General features: G+C 56.7%; 2 protein-coding genes across 5 annotated transcripts; one reads left to right on the top strand and one right to left on the bottom strand.

The window, feature by feature from the left end:
- The first annotated feature begins 8 nt into the window (after positions 1-8).
- On the top strand, positions 9-7,052 carry PAQR4 (progestin and adipoQ receptor family member 4). 2 transcript variants are annotated; one of them, XM_027527153.1, is made up of 3 exons: positions 13-542; positions 1,887-2,108; positions 2,279-7,052. In XM_027527153.1, exons 1-3 carry the CDS (start codon positions 377-379, stop codon positions 2,710-2,712), a joined length of 822 nt encoding a protein of 273 aa, XP_027382954.1. In that variant the 5' UTR covers positions 13-376; the 3' UTR covers positions 2,713-7,052. The 2 variants fall into 2 exon arrangements, with proteins under 2 accessions (XP_027382955.1, XP_027382954.1); XM_027527154.1 differs by lacking the exon at positions 1,887-2,108 and having other exon boundaries at positions 9-542; positions 2,279-3,537.
- Positions 3,560-14,742, bottom strand: PKMYT1 (protein kinase, membrane associated tyrosine/threonine 1). 3 transcript variants are annotated; one of them, XM_027527150.1, is made up of 9 exons: positions 14,547-14,742; positions 14,056-14,164; positions 7,434-7,933; positions 6,081-6,574; positions 5,324-5,430; positions 5,021-5,193; positions 4,780-4,937; positions 3,896-3,994; positions 3,560-3,817 (listed from the first exon to the last, which is right to left on the bottom strand). In XM_027527150.1, exons 3-9 carry the CDS (start codon positions 7,782-7,784, stop codon positions 3,706-3,708), a joined length of 1,494 nt encoding a protein of 497 aa, XP_027382951.1. In that variant the 5' UTR covers positions 7,785-7,933; positions 14,056-14,164; positions 14,547-14,742; the 3' UTR covers positions 3,560-3,705. The 3 variants fall into 3 exon arrangements, with proteins under 3 accessions (XP_027382951.1, XP_027382952.1, XP_027382953.1); XM_027527151.1 differs by lacking the exon at positions 14,056-14,164; XM_027527152.1 differs by lacking the exons at positions 3,560-3,817; positions 3,896-3,994 and having other exon boundaries at positions 4,617-4,937.
- Positions 14,743-16,141: the final 1,399 nt, after the last annotated feature.

Genomic DNA, 16,141 nt, shown 5'->3' with positions numbered 1-16,141 from the left:
GGGGGCGAGCAGCTGGGGCGGAGCCTGGCGTCCCCTCCCGTGTCCGGCCGCGCCCGTCCTCGGGGCCGCCAAAAGAAAACTGGCCGCCGCCGCCGCCGCCGCCACGAGCTGTCCCTGCAGAGAGCCTGCCCCAGTGGAGCGGGCCGCACCGCGCTCAGGCGCCCGGCACGTCCCCGGCCTCCGCCCCAGCGTGGGGTCGCCAGGCCCGCGCGTGCGCAGCGCGGGAGGGGCGCCCGCCGGGACCCCCGGGCCAGCGCGTGCGCGGACAGAGCCCTGAGAGGTGGGCGGGCGCCTGGACTAGGCTCCGGGTGCGGCGGGCCCACTGAGGAGACCCGGGGGCCCAGAGGAGCGCGGACCGACCTCGCGGGACCGGGCCATGGCGTTCCTGGCCGGGCCGCGCCTGCTTGATTGGGCCAGCTCGCCGCCTCACCTGCAGTTTAACAAGTTCGTGCTCACTGGCTACCGGCCGGCCAGCAGCGGCTCGGGCTGCCTTCGTAGCCTCTTCTACATGCACAACGAGCTGGGCAACATCTACACGCACGGTGAGCCTCACGCCGCACCCCGCATCCGCAGCAGCCCTGTCCGCGCCGGGGCCACGGCCCGAAGGCCGAGGAGAGCCCCAGCGCTCAGATCCTGGGCTGTCCCGGCCCTGGCACGGCCAGGAGCCGCAGTGACAAAGCTGCCATTATCCCGGACGTCGCTACCCGCTTCTGCTCCCCCGGCGGGGCCCCGGGGGCAGGCGAGGGAAGCGAGGGAGTGGGGGACCCAGTCCGCTTAATCCTTCTGAGCCCTGGGAAGACTGAGCTTGGTGTCTGGCCACTTCGTAATCCCTGCGCCCTGGCACCCTCTCCCGCCAGCACCCATCCCGGAGATGGGTGTCGAGGAGGGGCCCAAGAGAGGAAGTTAGGCCGGGCGGCCCTGCGGCCCCTGCCCGAGCCGCTCAGCCGCGGGGCTCCGCCTGGTGGCGGCTCCTTCCTCCCCCCGCAGGCACCGGGCCCCTCCTCCGCTGCCCCGCTGAACCGTGCTGACACAGGCCTGCCCGTCCTTGGCCTGCCCCTGGCAGACAGGCGGCTGAGAGAGGGGCGCTGAGTGCGCTGGGCCTGGCCTTCGTACCTGCTCCCTGGGGGTACTGTGGCCTGGCCAGGCCCCGCCAAGAGTGGTCAGTCAGCGGCCCCAGCCCGCAGGCGCTGAACTCTGACTCCTGTGAAGGCAATTCCAAAATGCCTGCAGGAAGTGGTAGGAATGACCCTGGAGGCCTGGGCTGGGAGGCATGGAACTCCCCAAAAAGGTGCTAGGGAAGGAGATGGAGCAGGTTCTTTCAGCCCCTTCCCCTGCCTCGCCTCAAGACGACAGAAAGGCCCCCCCATTTGTCTGGTCGCTTCTGGAGAGGAGAGGGCACAGGGGTTGGGAAGAGCAGGCAGAGTGGCCCTGGCATGTTAGCATCGCCCACATGTCCTGTTCAGAGCTCAGCTTGGGGTCACCCCTCCTTCTGACTTCTGCTGAAGTCAGGTTTAGGGGTTGGGGCCCCTGCTTTCCAGGAAATCTGCCACAAGGGTGAGAGCAGCTTTGGAGTCAAGAGTGCCTGGGCTCTGGGCTGCTTCCATTGCTTCCTTGCTGGGGTCACCTGGGGCAGTGACTCAGTTTCCTCACCGGTCAGTGGGGATAAAGGTCTGTCCTTCCAAGAACTACTGTGAGCTCTGCTAAATCAAGTGATCAGAAGCCCAGGACCCGCTCCTGCCCAGGGCCAGCCAGCAGCTGGCCCACAGCCTCCTCAGGACCTGAGTTGCGCTCACCCTGCCGTGCTGTCTCTAGACTGGGGCCTCCTTGGGGACATGCCTTGTCCTCAGTGTGAAGGTGTCTGATGGAAAACTGTCTCCCTCCCCCAGGACTGGCCCTGCTGGGCTTCCTGGTGCTGCTGCCCATGACCATGCCCTGGGGTCAGCTGGGCGAGGATGGCTGGCTGTGGGGCACACACTGTGTGGCCTGCCTGGCCCCCCCTGCAGGCTCTGTGCTCTATCACCTCTTCATGTGCCACAGAGGGGGCAGCCCTGTGTACACCCGGCTCCTTGCCCTGGATATGTGTGGGGTCTGCCTCATCAACACTCTCGGTGAGCAGGGCGTGGGGTGGAGGGTGGGGGGCTTGAAGGATGGGAGCTGAGGGTTGGGTCCACTCACGTGAGCCCTGGGTAGAAAGGGCAGGAGTCAGGAAAGCTGGAAGCAAGAGGGCAGGTGGACCCGCAGACTGACGTGCCCTCTCCCGCCTCTCTCCTCTGCGCAGGGGCCCTGCCCATCATCCACTGCACCCTGGCCTGCCGGCCCTGGCTGCGCCCTGCTGCCCTGCTGGGCTACACCCTGCTGTCGGGTGTGGCTGGCTGGCGGGCCCTCACCGCCCCCTCCACCAGTGCCCGGCTCCGCGCCTTTGGCTGGCAGGCTGCCGCCCGCCTCCTGGTGTTTGGGGCCCGGGGAGCGGGGCTGGGCTCCGGGGCTCCAGGCTCCCTGTGCTGCTACTTGCGCATGGACGCGCTGGCACTGCTTGGGGGGCTGGTGAACGTGGCCCGCCTGCCGGAGCGCTGGGGACCGGGCCGCTTCGACTACTGGGGTAACTCGCACCAGATCATGCACCTGCTCAGCGTGGGCTCCATCCTCCAGCTGCATGCTGGCGTTGTGCCCGACCTGCTCTGGGCCGCCCGGCACACCTGCCTCCCGGACTGAGCCACCTCCCACCTGCCATGCCCTCAGGCTTCTAGGGCCAACGGCGCCATGCTTCTGTCTTTCCGCTGGCCTGCAAGGGGATGGCTCCCTGGACGCTTCACCAACGGGACTTCCTGGCAGGGGCCTGCGTCTGTTCATCCCGTCTTCCCTGTGGACTAGCTGCTTCTACTCACACCTTGGAGCTCCAGTGGCCCTGCCTGCCTTCTTCCAGGGAACTTAGTCTTACTGCGTAGGTTGAAAGGCAACCTTCCTTTCTCTGAGCCTCCAATTACCCTCTGTGTGACTTCTGACAGTTGGGCCAAAGGGACAGTTGTGATCCTGCCAGCCCAGAGCCATCGCCAACTCTGGGCCTCCTCGGTACCTCACATAAGGCTCCTCACGGCTGCCCAGCCTCCTGCCCTTGCTTCATGGCCTCTGTCCATCTACCCTGTGTGCCAGCCCTCCCAGCAGCCCGAGGTTCGCCCACTGATTTTCCCTTCTGTCCGGAGACTGTGGATTGAGGGGTCTGGGCATCAGGACTAGACTCACCCCCGGACCTAAGAGCAGGAAAGCAGCTGCTGGTTTTTCCAGGCAACTGGCACAGAGACCTAAAATGCTGGAAGGCCCTGGACCCGGCCCTGCTGGACTGAGGGCCCACCCTCCACCTTGAGTGCTCTGACAACTGACCTGCCCACCAGCAACACACCTGCTCAGGAACTTTGCCCCACACAGTCGGTGGCTCCCAGTTCATCTGCTGGCCTGGGACTTGGGGACTTAGAACAGAGCTCAGCCTGTCCCGGGGGGCCTCAGGCCCTAGGCGACGTCAATAAAAGGGGGCAGGAAGCACTGTGTTGCCACACAAGCAAGCTTGGGTGCGCCCCAAGATTCAAATACCTTTTATTAGACACAGCCAGGCAGAAGGGACCACTGGAGTCCACACAGGGACCCCAGCCTCCAGGATGATGGAAGGGAGGGGCTAAGAGGTTAAAAAGCACTGAGCCTGGGCCAGTGGGCTTAGCTCGGGCCCAGGGAGTCCTCAAACAGGCTGAGGAGGTTCCGAGGTTCAAAGGCGGGGAAGGTGCCCCGAGGGGGCTCTGAGTCAATGTCACTCAGGTCCAGAGCATCCCTGGGGGCAGGAAGAACAGAGAAGTGACTCAGGGCCAAGAGCTGCCCCCTCCCACCCCAGGACCCTGGGCCAGCTCACCTTGGCGTGTGCCTGCTCCGGGGGGCAGGGGAGCCACTGCAGGGGGTGGAGGTGCTGCTGGCAGCCCTGGCCAGAACGGCCTCTGGAGACAGCGAGGGCCTGGATTGGGGTGTAGGGGGTGGGCAAGACCAGCAGGCTGTGGAGGGGAGGGTAACGGAGCAGCAACGCCCACCTGTCCCTGGGTGGATCTGCCTGAAGCAGGTGGGGCTGGTGCCGGACAATAGGTGTGCGGTGGAGTTGAAAGAAGGGCTTTGACAGCTTCAAAGTCCACCTGACTGCACACAAAGGCCACCTCTGTCCCTTAGAGCACTGAGGCTCTGACTGAGCTGACTGAAATGACCTTGTGGTAAATGAAGCTCATCTGGCAGTCCGTCTGCTGTAATGTGCTCCCGGGGGTGAATGGTGTGAACCCTCCAGAGAGCTGCCTGCCCCGAGCATGTGCTTTCCTTTGCAGTAGTTTCTTAATTACGGCCTGTCACTTGGCCACCAGGCACCTGGGACTAAGGAATTACTCCTCCCAGGGAAGGGGCTCGCCAGGCTCTGGGGGTTTTGTTCCCCAGAGGAAAGATGACGCCTTGTCTTCGGGTGGCGGGGGTGGGGGCTGCACCGCCCGCCTCTCGGCAGTGCAGTGGGCCCTGTGCAGCCCCCCAGTGTGGCAGCACCCTTGGTGGGAGGCTGCCAGTTCTCTGCTCAGTACAGACCCTGCTCCGTGCACCAAGTTTAGAAAGAACTGCATTCAAACTAGGCCAGGCCACACCCCCATCAGCCTTGGTTTCCTTCCCGGGGCTTGAAGGCGGCCAGGTCTGTGGGTGCGTTCCCAGTTCACCACGCTGACGCCTGCCCCCCTCCCTGCCCTCAGCCGCCACTCCCGAGTCCTCACCCACCCTATGCTGTCGTCGTCCCAGGTGCTGGAGAGGCTGCGGTCCAGGAGGAGGCCACAGGGCGGCGACCCAGGTGGGGTGGCCGGCGGACCCGGGGGCTGCAGCCAGCTGGCGGGGTGCGCCAGCCCGTGCCAGAGCCAGCAGAGCAGGGAGAGCAGGGCCTGCAGGGACAGGGGCTCAGGGGAGGCCAGGCAGGCCCTGGGCAGGGAGCAGAGCCAGGCGGCCCATCACCCTCCCCGCTTACCTGCCACAGGGCCCAGCCTCGACTGAGGGCCTCGGCGGCCATGAACCACAGGACGCTCCAGGGCCGTGGCTGCCTGAGCACGGGCAGGGCCAGCAGGGCCTCGGCGGTGGCCCGCAGCTTGGGGTCAGGCTCCAGCATCGTGACGAGGACAGAACGCAGCTCAGAGGACAGCCCTGTCCCCGGGCAGGGCCACGTCAGGGGCAGGGCCTTGCACCTCCCAGCCCCTTGCCACCAGCCACCCCGACCCCCAGAGCCTGTCCTCCCCGTGGCAGACAGCCCCCCGGCCTTTGCCCCCCAACTCACCAGCTGTGAACTCAGGGGGCAGATAGCCCTGACGCAGCCGCTGCCAGCCCTCCCCACCGCGGGGCAGCTCCATGTTGCATGCCACCTCCAGGATGGTGAGGCCCAGGCTGGGGGACGGGGACAGAAGCGGGGCGGGGAGGGCCGTGAGATGCAGAACCCAGCAACTCGGGTTGACCCCACGGAGAGGGCTGCTGGCCTCCACCGTGAGCCAGGGCCCTGGGGGAGGAGGGGCTGATGACAGGGACCACTTCGTGGAGCGTGGACCTCCGGGCCAGCACGGCTCACACACCACCGTGGTGAGTCCTCCCAGCAGCCCCCGCCCCCACGGGACTGGCACTCTGGTTGCTAACAGTGACTTAACAGTGAGGCTATCCTCGTCCTGTTGAGGTGACCAGGTGCTACTGTCAGGCAGGGGAGGGGTGACTGGCTTGGACCTTGGAACCCAGCACCTGGTCCAGGCCCAGCTTTACCGCCTGCTAACTGTGGACTTGGGGAAAGTCTCTCCACCTGCTGTCTGTTCCCCTGTAAATGGAGTAATACGGTCCCTCCCAGGGACCAGTGAATCACGAAAGGTGGCTCCTGAGGTTTCTCTACTTAGACAGCCTAACTCTCCAGGCCCTCTCGATTGGAAGGCGGGACCTCCATCCCCCTGAGGCAGGGTCTCCTGGCCTGAAACCAAGTCTTCCTGACTCTGGGCTGGGCTGGTGTCCCTCTGCTGACCACGCCCCACCCACCAGGAAGCCCCCCCAGCCCTCACCTGAACACGTCTGCTGCTGTCCCGTAAGAGCCCTGGAGCAGCTCGGGGGCCATGTAGCGGGGGTCTCCTTCCTGGGCCTCGCTAGTTCCCGACGCGCCCAGCTCGACCAGCAGCCCAAAGTCGCCCAGCTTGCAGCGGCCCCGGGGTCCCAGGAAGATGTTGGCAGGCTTGACGTCCAGGTGGACCAGGCCCTGGCCGTGCAGGTGGGCCAGGGCCAGCAGGGTATCCCGCAGGTAGCCCCAGACCTGGGTTTCGGGCAGGCTGGCGCCCCAGGCCTCACAGTGCTGCTGCAGGCTGGGCCCACACAGCTCCGTCTGTAGGTACAGGATGCCGCCCTCCTCCCAGGCTTGCTCCAGCCGCACACAGCGCGGGTGCTGCCCCACCTTCTCATGGCCACCCACCTCGGCCAGCTTGCGGGTCCGGTCCTTGGGGCCCCGGAACGGCGACATGGAGCGCTTCACTGCATAGAGCCGGCCGTCTTCCTTGGAGCGCACCTGGAAGGGAGGGGGCACAGGCACTTGGGACCACCCCGAAGTTCAGTTAAGATCTCAGTGTGCAGGAGGTGTCACGTGGCAGCCACTTTAGAGGACCCCCTGTGTGCAAGAGCAAAGCTGGACAAACCACACCATGTGCCAGTTTGCTGGAGACCCAGCGATGGAAGAGACAGGGCAGACCTCTAAGTACTGGTCCGGGAGGATGTGTTAGATGAAGAAGCTGCCTAGAGAATAGCAAGGCAGTGTGGTCTGCATGCAGCCTATGAAATGGTTTCGTCTTTATGTGGTCAACTCCAGAGAAAAGTCTAGAAGCAAGACTCCCACCTGACAATCATCTGTTTCCTCCAGAAAGGAGAGCTGACCTAGGGGTTCTTGTTTGTACTTTTTAACAAAATTGTCTTCGTGTAGTACTTGTGTAAGGAAAACTACATTTTAAAGTAAATATACATGATTGGAAAATATATTTTAAGGAACAAAAGGTGGCATGGAGGAGTTGCCTGAATGCTTGCGGCTGGAGGGAGATGGGGGCGGTGGTTCTGGCTCAGGGGCCAGGTGGAGCTGCCAAGACCCCCAGATGGCTGGCTCCTGGCAGGAGGAGATGGCAGGCAGGAGCCACCGCAAGGCATGCCAGGCTCTGGACAAGGGGAGAGTATGTACTGAGGGGCCTCAGAGGGGCCTGTGTAGGGGGGTATGAGAAAGCAGCCAAGTCCAGCACTGAGGGGAGCCTGCCAGCCTGTGAGGGGGGCCGTCAGGGGAGGGTGGGGAGCAGGCTGCCTGGACACCCTCCCACCCTGGCTGGGGTAGGGTAGCCGCGGCAGGGGGGACCCCAGACAGACCCACAGAGCTGTCACCAACTCACCTTGAAGACCTCCCCATAAGAGCCGTGGCCCAGGCGGCCGAGCCTGTGGAAACTCTGCTGGAAGAAGGACTCCGGTCGGCTTGGGTCATACCCGGGGCTCTGCAGGGGCTCAGAGGCCTGGTCCCGGAACGACACCCGCCGGGCGTGGGGCTGATGCCAGCCTGGGGTCCGAGGAGGGAAGAGGCGGCTGACGGGGATGCTGCCCTTGGCAGGGGGCCGGGGTGGGAGGCTCCGGCTGAGCCCTCTGGGCCTCTTGAGGGAGAAGCCAGGTTCTGCATGGCGGAAGTAGGCTGGGACTGGGACGGGAGTGCCACCCAGGGGTGGCGGGGTGCCCTCGGCGGGCATGAGCATGTCCAGCACAGGCGCCCCGGGAGGCAGAGTATGGTGAGTCACTCAAATGGCGCTTGGTCCTGTGGCCCCAAAGAGGCTGCAGAAGACAGCCACATCGACACCACACACACACTCCGCTTTAGGCATGGAGGCCGCGGCACCTGGAGCACCTGCAGGAAAAGGTATACAAATGAATGCCCTGTCACTGGTCCCCGAGGGTAGAAAAACACAAACTGAAAACCACAGCGTCCTGTCCTGGAGGCTCCCACAGCCCGACAGAGGTTAACCAAGGCAGGTTCTGAAGCCAGACCACCTGTGTGCACAGCCCTGCCTGGGTAGCCTTAAAATATCCAAGCTTTGGGAATTCCCTGGCAGTCCTGTGGTTGGGACTTGGCACTTTCACTGCCCTGGCCCAGGGTCCAATCCCTGGTCAGGGAACTAACATCTCCCACGCCACATGTGCTGTGCTGTGCTTAGTCGCTCAGTTGTGTTCGACCCCTTGCGATCGCATGGACTGTAGCCCGCCAGGCTCCTGGGGCATGGCCAAAAACATTAAAAAAAAAAAAAATTAAAACTTACAAAAAAAACGTCCAACCTCTTCCGAGACTGTAAGGTAAAAATATTAACACAGGCCCATTACCCCTTATCTCCGATTCCAAAGGAAAAAAGAAAGTCTGAATTACAAATGTCTTTCTTGTTTCCTTTTTTGTGGTTGAGCTGCTAAAACTCAGTTAGTGGGGTTTCTTTCCAGCTCCATGTGGCAGAGGCTAAGCTTCCACTGAGTGTAGCAGAGAAACTGGGGCTCCCTTCTTTCACCAGCCACTCATGGGGCAGAAGCTCTAACTGAGCTGCAGGAAGCTGCAATACAGGAGCCCAGCAGTTCAAGTCCCAGCTCATTCCTCAGGAGAAGATCCCACACTGGCAAAGGCCAGCCAAGAAGCCTGGGGACTACTGCCTCACTCTCAGGCAGCAGTGATATTCAGAGACAGGCTCCACTGTCCATGCCCCCAGTTCAGAGATTCTGCCCAGGGGACAGGCAGGTCAGGAAACAGAGAGCTCCAAAGCTCTCTCTGCAAAAAACTGACCTGACTAGTAACAGAGTATGAGAAGTTCAAGCCTAAAGGTACTCTTAAAATCAATGGAGGCTTTGCTAATAAGCAATTAGCAGGAAGCTGGTACTTCCGTTAGTGCTATTGGCTGAACCACAGGCCAGCTAGTGTACCAGATAGAACTATTGGAAAGATATAGCTAAGATGAGGCTTCCTGGGGTCAGAACAAACTTAAGTCTGGAACTCCAAAGATACCCCTTTAAAGTCCAAATTTGATTTGATCAGTCTATGGAGCAATTGATGCTCCAGGGCATTGTCAAAAACAATAGAGCCATCAGCCAGCAACTGGTGGGGCCTGACAGCTGGGTATGATCAGGGAAGAGACAAACAGAGCACCCCTAAAACCACTAGTGTCCCAGGGTGACTGTGCACAGGCCCAAGGCCAGGGCCTCTGAGGAGCAAAGTCAAAGGCTTCACATTGCAGAGGAAAGAGACATCACTGTTGTGGTCTGGCTGGTCACTAAACGAACAAGCAAATAATCCCAAGCTCCCAGATGCAGAGTGAGGAACCAATCTAAAATGTCCAGTTTTCAACAACAAATTACAAAGTATATAAAGACATAGGAGAGTGTGACCCATACACAGGAAAAAAACACAGCAGAATCTGCCTGTGAGAAAGACCAGATGTCTTTAACAGACAGACTTCACAGTTGTTCAGTTGTGTCCAACCCCCTGGACTGCGGCACACCAGGCCTCCCTGTCCTTCACCATCTCCCGGAGCCTGCTCAAACTGATGTCCATTGAGTCGGTGATGCCATCCAACCATCTCATCCTCTGTCATCCCCTTCTCCTCCTGCCTTCAATCTTTTGCAGCATCAGGGTCTTCTCTAATGAGTTAGCTCTTCGCATCAGGTGGCCAAAGTATTGGAATTTCACCTTTAGCATCAGTCTTCCAATGACTATTCAGTGTTGATTTCCTTTAGGATTGACTAGTTTCATCTCCTTGTAGTCCAAGGGACTCTCAAGAGTCTTCTCCAACACCACAGTTCATAAGCATCAATTCTTTGGCACTCAGCTTTATGGTCCAACTCTCACATCCATATATGACTACTGTAAAAAGTGTAACTTTGACTATATGGACCTTTGTTGGCAAAGTAATGTCTCTGCTTTTTAATATGCTGTCTAGGTTGGTCATAGCTTTTCTTCTAAGGAGCGTCTTTTAATTTCATGGCTGCAGTCACCATCTGCAGAGATTTTGGCGCCCCAAAAAATAAACTCTGACACTGTTTCCCCATCTATTTCCCATGAAGTGATGGGACCAGGTGCCATGATCTTCGTTTTCTGAATGTTGAGTTTTAAGCCAGCTTTTTCACTCTCCTCTTTCTCATCAAGACACTCTTTAGTTCCTCTTCACTTTTTGCCATAAGGGTAGTGTCATCTGCATATCTGAGGTTATTGATATTTCTCCCAGCAATCTTGATTCCAGTTTGTGCTTCATCAAGCCCAGCATTTCATATGATGTACTCTGCATATAAGTTAAATAAGCAGGGTGACAATATACAGCCTTGAGGTATTCCTTTCCAATTATGAACCAGTCCATTGTTCCATGTTGGATTCTAACTGTTGCTTCTTGACCTCCATACAGGTTCCTCAGAAGTCAGGTGATGTGGTCTGGTATTCCCATCTCTTTAAGAATTTTCCAGTTTGTTGTTATCCATGCTTTAGAATAAGCAATGAAGCAAGCCACTATAAATAATGTGCAGAGAACTAAAGGAAGCCATACTTCAAGCAAACACGATGACAACATCTCAACTAAGTAGAGGATATCAATAATCAGATAGAAATTATAAAAGAAGCAAATGCAGAGTTGGAAAAGTACAATGTAACTGAAATGAAAAAAAAATCACCTAAGGGGTTTGAAAGTAGATTTGAACTGGCAGAAGACATAATTAGTGAATTTGAAGATAGATTGATAGGAATTATGCAATCTGAAGGCCAGATGAAGAAAAGGGAAACAAGCTGCAGAGAAATATAGGATAGCATTAAGTGAAGAAAAGTTATGACAAACCTAGACAGCATATTAAAAAGCAGAGATATCACTTTGCCAACACAAGTCCATATAGTCAAAGCTATGGTTTTTCCAGTAGTCATGTACGGATGTGAGAGTTGGACCATAAAGAAGGCTAAGTGCCAAAGAACTGATGCTTTCAAACTGTGGTACTGGAGAAGACTCTTGAGTCCCTTGGACTACAGGGAGATCAAACCAGTCAATCCTAAAGGAAATCAACATTGAATATTCATTGGAAGGACTAATGCTGAAGCTGAAGCTCCAATACTTTGGCCACCTGTTGCAAAGAACCTACTTAATGGAAAATACACCAATGCTGGTAAAGATCGAGGGCAGGAGGAGAAGGGAGCGGCAGAGGATGAGATGGTTGGATGGCATCACCAACTCAATGGACATCAATTTAAGCAAACTCCAGGAGATAGTGAAGAACATGGAAGCCTGATGTGCTGCAGTTCATGGGGTCTCAAAGAGTCAGACACAACTTGGTGACTGAACAACAAAGTGAACCAACATATGCATGATGGGTACACCAGAGAAGAGAAGAAGCTAGAAAAATATGGATTACAACTTCCCAAATGTGATTGTAAAAATAACCAAGAAGCTCAATGAACTTCAAGTAGGATAAATGGAGATACACACACACCGAATCAAAAGTGCCGAAAACCAAACATGAGGGGAAAATCTTGGGAGTAGCAAGAGGAAAATGACTCATTACTGAAAAAGCCCACCCTGCCTTGACGTAAGGATGGACATGAAGATCAGTCGAATAGAAATGAGAGTTCAGAAATAAACCCTCACACTTAAGGAGTCGACTGATTTTCACAAGAGTGCCAAAAGAATTCAGTAGGAAAGAAATAGTTTTTTCAATAAATGGTGCTGGAACAATTGGGTGTCTACATGCAATACGCATTTAGAAGAAAAATCCGACCCAGCTTATTCTTCCTTCTAAGTATAAACATTCATATAGAAATACTAATGTATTTGATTATGAGATGATGTCCCAGATGCTTGAATGGGTAGTGTTACATATGTTGGTTGGTTGATTGGTTTAGTTGCTAAGTTATGTCCGACTCTTGAGACCCCATGGACTGTAACCCGCCAGGCTCCTCTGTCCATGGGATTCTCCAGGCAAGAATACTGGAGTGGGTTGCTATTTCCTTCTCCAGGGAATCTTCCCGACCCAGGGATTGAACCTGGGTCTCCTGCATTACAGGTAGATTTTTTACCAACTGAGCTATGATGTCTTACATGCACCCTATTAGCTTTCTAAAACTGGAGACATTATAGAATTTAGACATTTAGTCCAGGACACACACCTGGACTCAGGGGCTTGTGGACCTGTAATGCTGGCTTCATGGAAGGCTTAGTCTAGCATCTGGTATGCAGATCCCTCAGTTCAGTTCAGTTCAGTTTAGTCGCTCAGTTGTGCCCGACTCTTTGCAACCCCATGAATCGCAGTACGCCAGGCCTCCCTGTCCATCACCAACTCCCGGAGTTCAGTCCCAGACTCACGTCCATCGAGTTAGTGATGCCATCCAGCCATCTCATCCTCTGTCGTCCCCTTCTCCTCCTGCCCCTAATCCCTCCCAGCATCACAGTCTTTTCCAATGAGTCAACTCTTCACATGAGGTGGCCAAAGTACTGGAGTTTCAGCTTTAGCATCATTCCTTCCAAAGAAATCCCAGGGCTGATCTCCTTCAGAATGGACTGGTTGGATCTCCTTGCAGTCCAAGGGACTCTCAAGTGTCTTCTCCAACACCACAGTTCAAAAGCATCAATTCTTCGGCACTCAGCCTTCTTCACAGTCCAACTCTCACATCCATACGTGACCACAGGAAAAACCATAGCCTTGACTAAACGGACCTTTGTTGGCAAAGTAATGTCTTTGCTTTTGAATATGCTATCTAGGTTGGTCATCACTTTCCTTCCAAGGAGTAAGCGTCTTTTAATTTCATGGCTGCAGTCACCATCTGCAGTGATTTTGTAGCCCAAAAAAATAAAGTCAGCCACTGTTTCCCCATCTATTTCCCATGAAGTGATGGGACTGGATGCCATGATCTTCGTTTTCTGAATGTTGAGCTTTAAGCCAACTTTTTCACTCTCCACTTTCACTTTCATCAAGAGGCTTTTTATTTTTAGTTCCTCCTCACTTTCTGCCATAAGGGTGGTGTCATCTGCATATCTGAGGTTACTGATATTTCTCCTGGCAATCTTGATTCCAGCTTGTGCTTCTTCCAGCCCAGCGTTTCTCATGATGTACTCTGCATAGAAGTTAAATAAGCAGGGTGACAATATACAGCCTTGACGTACTCCTTTTCCTATTTGGAACCAGTCTGTTGTTCCACGTCCAGTTCTAACTGTTGCTTCCTGACCTGCATACAGGTTTCTCAAGAGGCAGGTCAGGTGGTCTGGTATTCCCATCTCTTTCAGAATTTTCCACAGTTTATTGTGATCCACACAGTCAAAGGCTTTGGCATAGTCAAGAAAGCAGAAATAAATGTTTTTTTCTGGAACTCTCTTGCTTTTTCCATGATCCAGCGGATGTTGGCAAACAGATCCCTCAGTATCTGTTATATAATGCTCTGAGTAGTAATTGAAAGAATACACAAAAGACAGTGGTCCCATGGGTATAAATGACTTTTCTGTTGGAGTAGAGAGCGCTATTGTGTGGCTATAATGTTATAATTGAAAGAAAAAAGAGGGGAAAAAAAAAAAAGAAGAGTCTAATCTTGAGAGGAGCCACAGTGTATCAAAAGGAGTCCATACTCAGCACAGGGGGGTGAGTCAGTAACTGAAACTGGAAGGAGCGGTCATCTGAGGGTGTCCTCCAATGCCTGAGTAAGTGAGGGGTGAGGGGAGGGACCCCACGAGGGCTTGCATGGAGAACTCACCCTGCAGTCTGTGGGGACGCTCCCTCTGCCTCTATCCATCTCAGGAATCCTATCCCAGAGTTTCTCAAAGTGAGGGACCAGGGTGTCAGGACCCCGTAGGGTGCTCGTTGAAAGTACGGCCTCCAGGCCTTAAACCAATTCTCACACCATCCCACAGTACTTAAACGTTCTAGCATGGCCAAACAGCTTTGGGGGTGGGGGAGGTAGGAGAAGTTGGGGCTCCCGGTGAATCCAGGGCGGCCCGAAGCAGAGGCCAGGCCGGGATGACCTTTCAGGGGCCTCACCCTCTCAGTGGGTAGGATGCCATCTGCTGACCACCGTCTACCGCACTAGACTGTGAGTTCCTCCAGGGCAGGGCCGAAGCTGATTCACCTCCGTGGGCGTGGGGAAACCCTGGCGAACAGAGTGGAGTAGACCTGCTGTCACGGGGGAGGAGCTTTTCTTGGGGAGGGCAAGTAAAGGAGGAGCAGTCGCCGGGGTAAGGGGCTCCCAGCAAGGGGGATAGGGAGGCCCGGCGAAGGAGGCAGGAGCCTCTAGAGGGGAAGTGGGCGGAGCCGGCCGCGCAGAGGGGGCCCAAGGAGGGCTGAGCAGTGGGGTTGGGCTGGCCCAGGGAGGGCTGGGCTGACGGAGGGGTGAGGAGGGAGGCGGGAAGGGGTTGGGGGTGAGGCAGATCCAAGGAAGGCCAGTCAGGGGGACTAAGAGTTGTTCGGGAGGCGGCAGAAGGGAGGAGAGGGCGGTCCCTTCCGGGAACCCTCAGGGCCGAGTGTGGGCTCACCTGAGGCGGGTGGGCGGGGCGCAGCTCAGCAAAGTCCCAGATTCCGGGTCAGCGGAAGGCGCGGGAGACCTCGGGGCGGTCAGGCGGGCCGCGGTCTTCGGCCCACCGCTCCCCACACCCGGGCGGGGGGACTCTCGAGGGGGAACGGCCCGTGAACGCGCGCGGACCCAGCTCGCGCCAAAAATTCCAAACCGGCCTCGAGGCCCCGCCCAGGAACGCCTCTTACCCCTACCTCCCCGATGCGGCCTATCAGAGGCGCCCAGCCTGCTGGGGCTCCGCCCCAACGTCCCTGCGTGCGTGTCGTCGACGCCGTGCCGCCGGCCCAGCGCTCTTATTGCGCAGGCGCTAAGTCTCCTTAGCCGGGGCGGAGGAGGGTGGCTACGCGGTGCGGCTAGGAGGCTGAGGCGCCACGCGGGGTCTGAGGCAGCTGTTGGGTCCCTCCTGCCTGGTTCCCGGGTCGCCAACCGACCTCCAGACCTCCGTGCCGGCACCTACGGCCCTCGCTGGGCTGGCTTAGTTTTTGCATCTATAAAGGGAACGGTCACTGTGTTTTTTGCCCCTGAGGTGTAGCCCCAAGAGGCGGTCTCTTGGGGGCTGGACAGGAAGTCTGCTGCCTCCGGGGTTTTGTCGCGGTCGAGTGCCTTGGGGCTTACTGTACCCTCCTCATACCTGCCGTGCACCGCACTGGGGCGATCGGGCTGCCATTCCCCCATTCCTCCACCCGCCACACACACACCCTCCACCCGCTGAACAAGAATGAACCAGAAAATTCTGCCTCTTCCAAGAAGCCTCCCTTCCTCCAGGTCTCAGCTACTTCAGAGGCAGCCCTTCCCAGTCTTTGGATTTGGGACTTATGCGCAGCTTAAACCTCTCTCAGCCTCTTGGCCTAATGACCTTGGGAAGGCACTCTGTCTTTCCAAGCTTGGGACTTAAGTCCCTTCTGTCAAAATGGAACTGATGACGCTTCCTTCAGGGAACTGGGGGTTCAAATAAGATGATCCCCTTAAAGTTCTTAGCAGCGGGACTGCCAGAGCAGACGCTGATTCCTAAGTAGTGACTGGGAGTTGCTTCTTCTTTCACCTGACGGGACTTTTTAATAGGATCAAGGGAGTAAGGCTTCCAGGCCACAAGGCTCCCCATCTGGTCATGTTGTAGCCACGCATTCCGGGAAAGAAACTCATTCAGAAGGACAATGCAGATAGTGCAGTGCAGTTTATTACACCGGCAGGCCCAAGGGAGAGTCTCCTTTTAGCCAAGGACCCCAACCAGTTTTTGTGAACACCTTCTCTGATGGCTCAGAGGGTAAAGCGTCTGCCTGCAATGCGGCAGACCTGGGTTTGATCCCTGGGTCGGGAAGATCCCCTGGAGAAGGAAATGGCAACCCACTCCAGTAGTCCTGCCTGGAAAATCCCAGGGACGAAGAAGTCTGGTGGGCTACAGTCCATGGGATCACGAAGAGTTGGACACAACTGAGCGACTTCACTTTCACTTTATATACCCTAAGTGTATAAGGTTCCCTGAAACTAGTCTGAACAAAGGAAAAAGATACAATCAAAGTTAACCCGTGTTAACTACCTAGGCCTTAAGCCTAGGTA

Source organism: Bos indicus x Bos taurus, chromosome 25, assembly GCF_003369695.1.
Source record: "Bos indicus x Bos taurus breed Angus x Brahman F1 hybrid chromosome 25, Bos_hybrid_MaternalHap_v2.0, whole genome shotgun sequence".
Classification (NCBI taxonomy): domain Eukaryota; kingdom Metazoa; phylum Chordata; class Mammalia; order Artiodactyla; family Bovidae; genus Bos; species Bos indicus x Bos taurus.
This window is presented reverse-complemented; position numbering and strand designations above follow the sequence as displayed.

Excerpts from the sequence above, each read along its gene's own strand:
- PAQR4 (XM_027527153.1), top strand. The coding sequence starts at position 377 with ATGGCGTTCCTGGCCGGGCCGCGCCTGCTTGATTGGGCCAGCTCGCCG. Across the intron at positions 543-1,886 it reads GGGCAACATCTACACGCACG|GACTGGCCCTGCTGGGCTTC; the intron begins GTGAGCCTCACG and ends TCCCTCCCCCAG. Across the intron at positions 2,109-2,278 it reads CTGCCTCATCAACACTCTCG|GGGCCCTGCCCATCATCCAC; the intron begins GTGAGCAGGGCG and ends TCCTCTGCGCAG.
- PKMYT1 (XM_027527150.1), bottom strand. The coding sequence starts at position 7,784 with ATGCTCATGCCCGCCGAGGGCACCCCGCCACCCCTGGGTGGCACTCCC. Across the intron at positions 5,431-6,080 it reads ACAGCAGCAGACGTGTTCAG|CCTGGGCCTCACCATCCTGG; the intron begins GTGAGGGCTGGG and ends CCCGTCCCCCAG. Across the intron at positions 3,995-4,779 it reads TGGGACGACGACAGCATAGG|GCCCTCGCTGTCTCCAGAGG; the intron begins GTGGGTGAGGAC and ends ACCCCAATCCAG.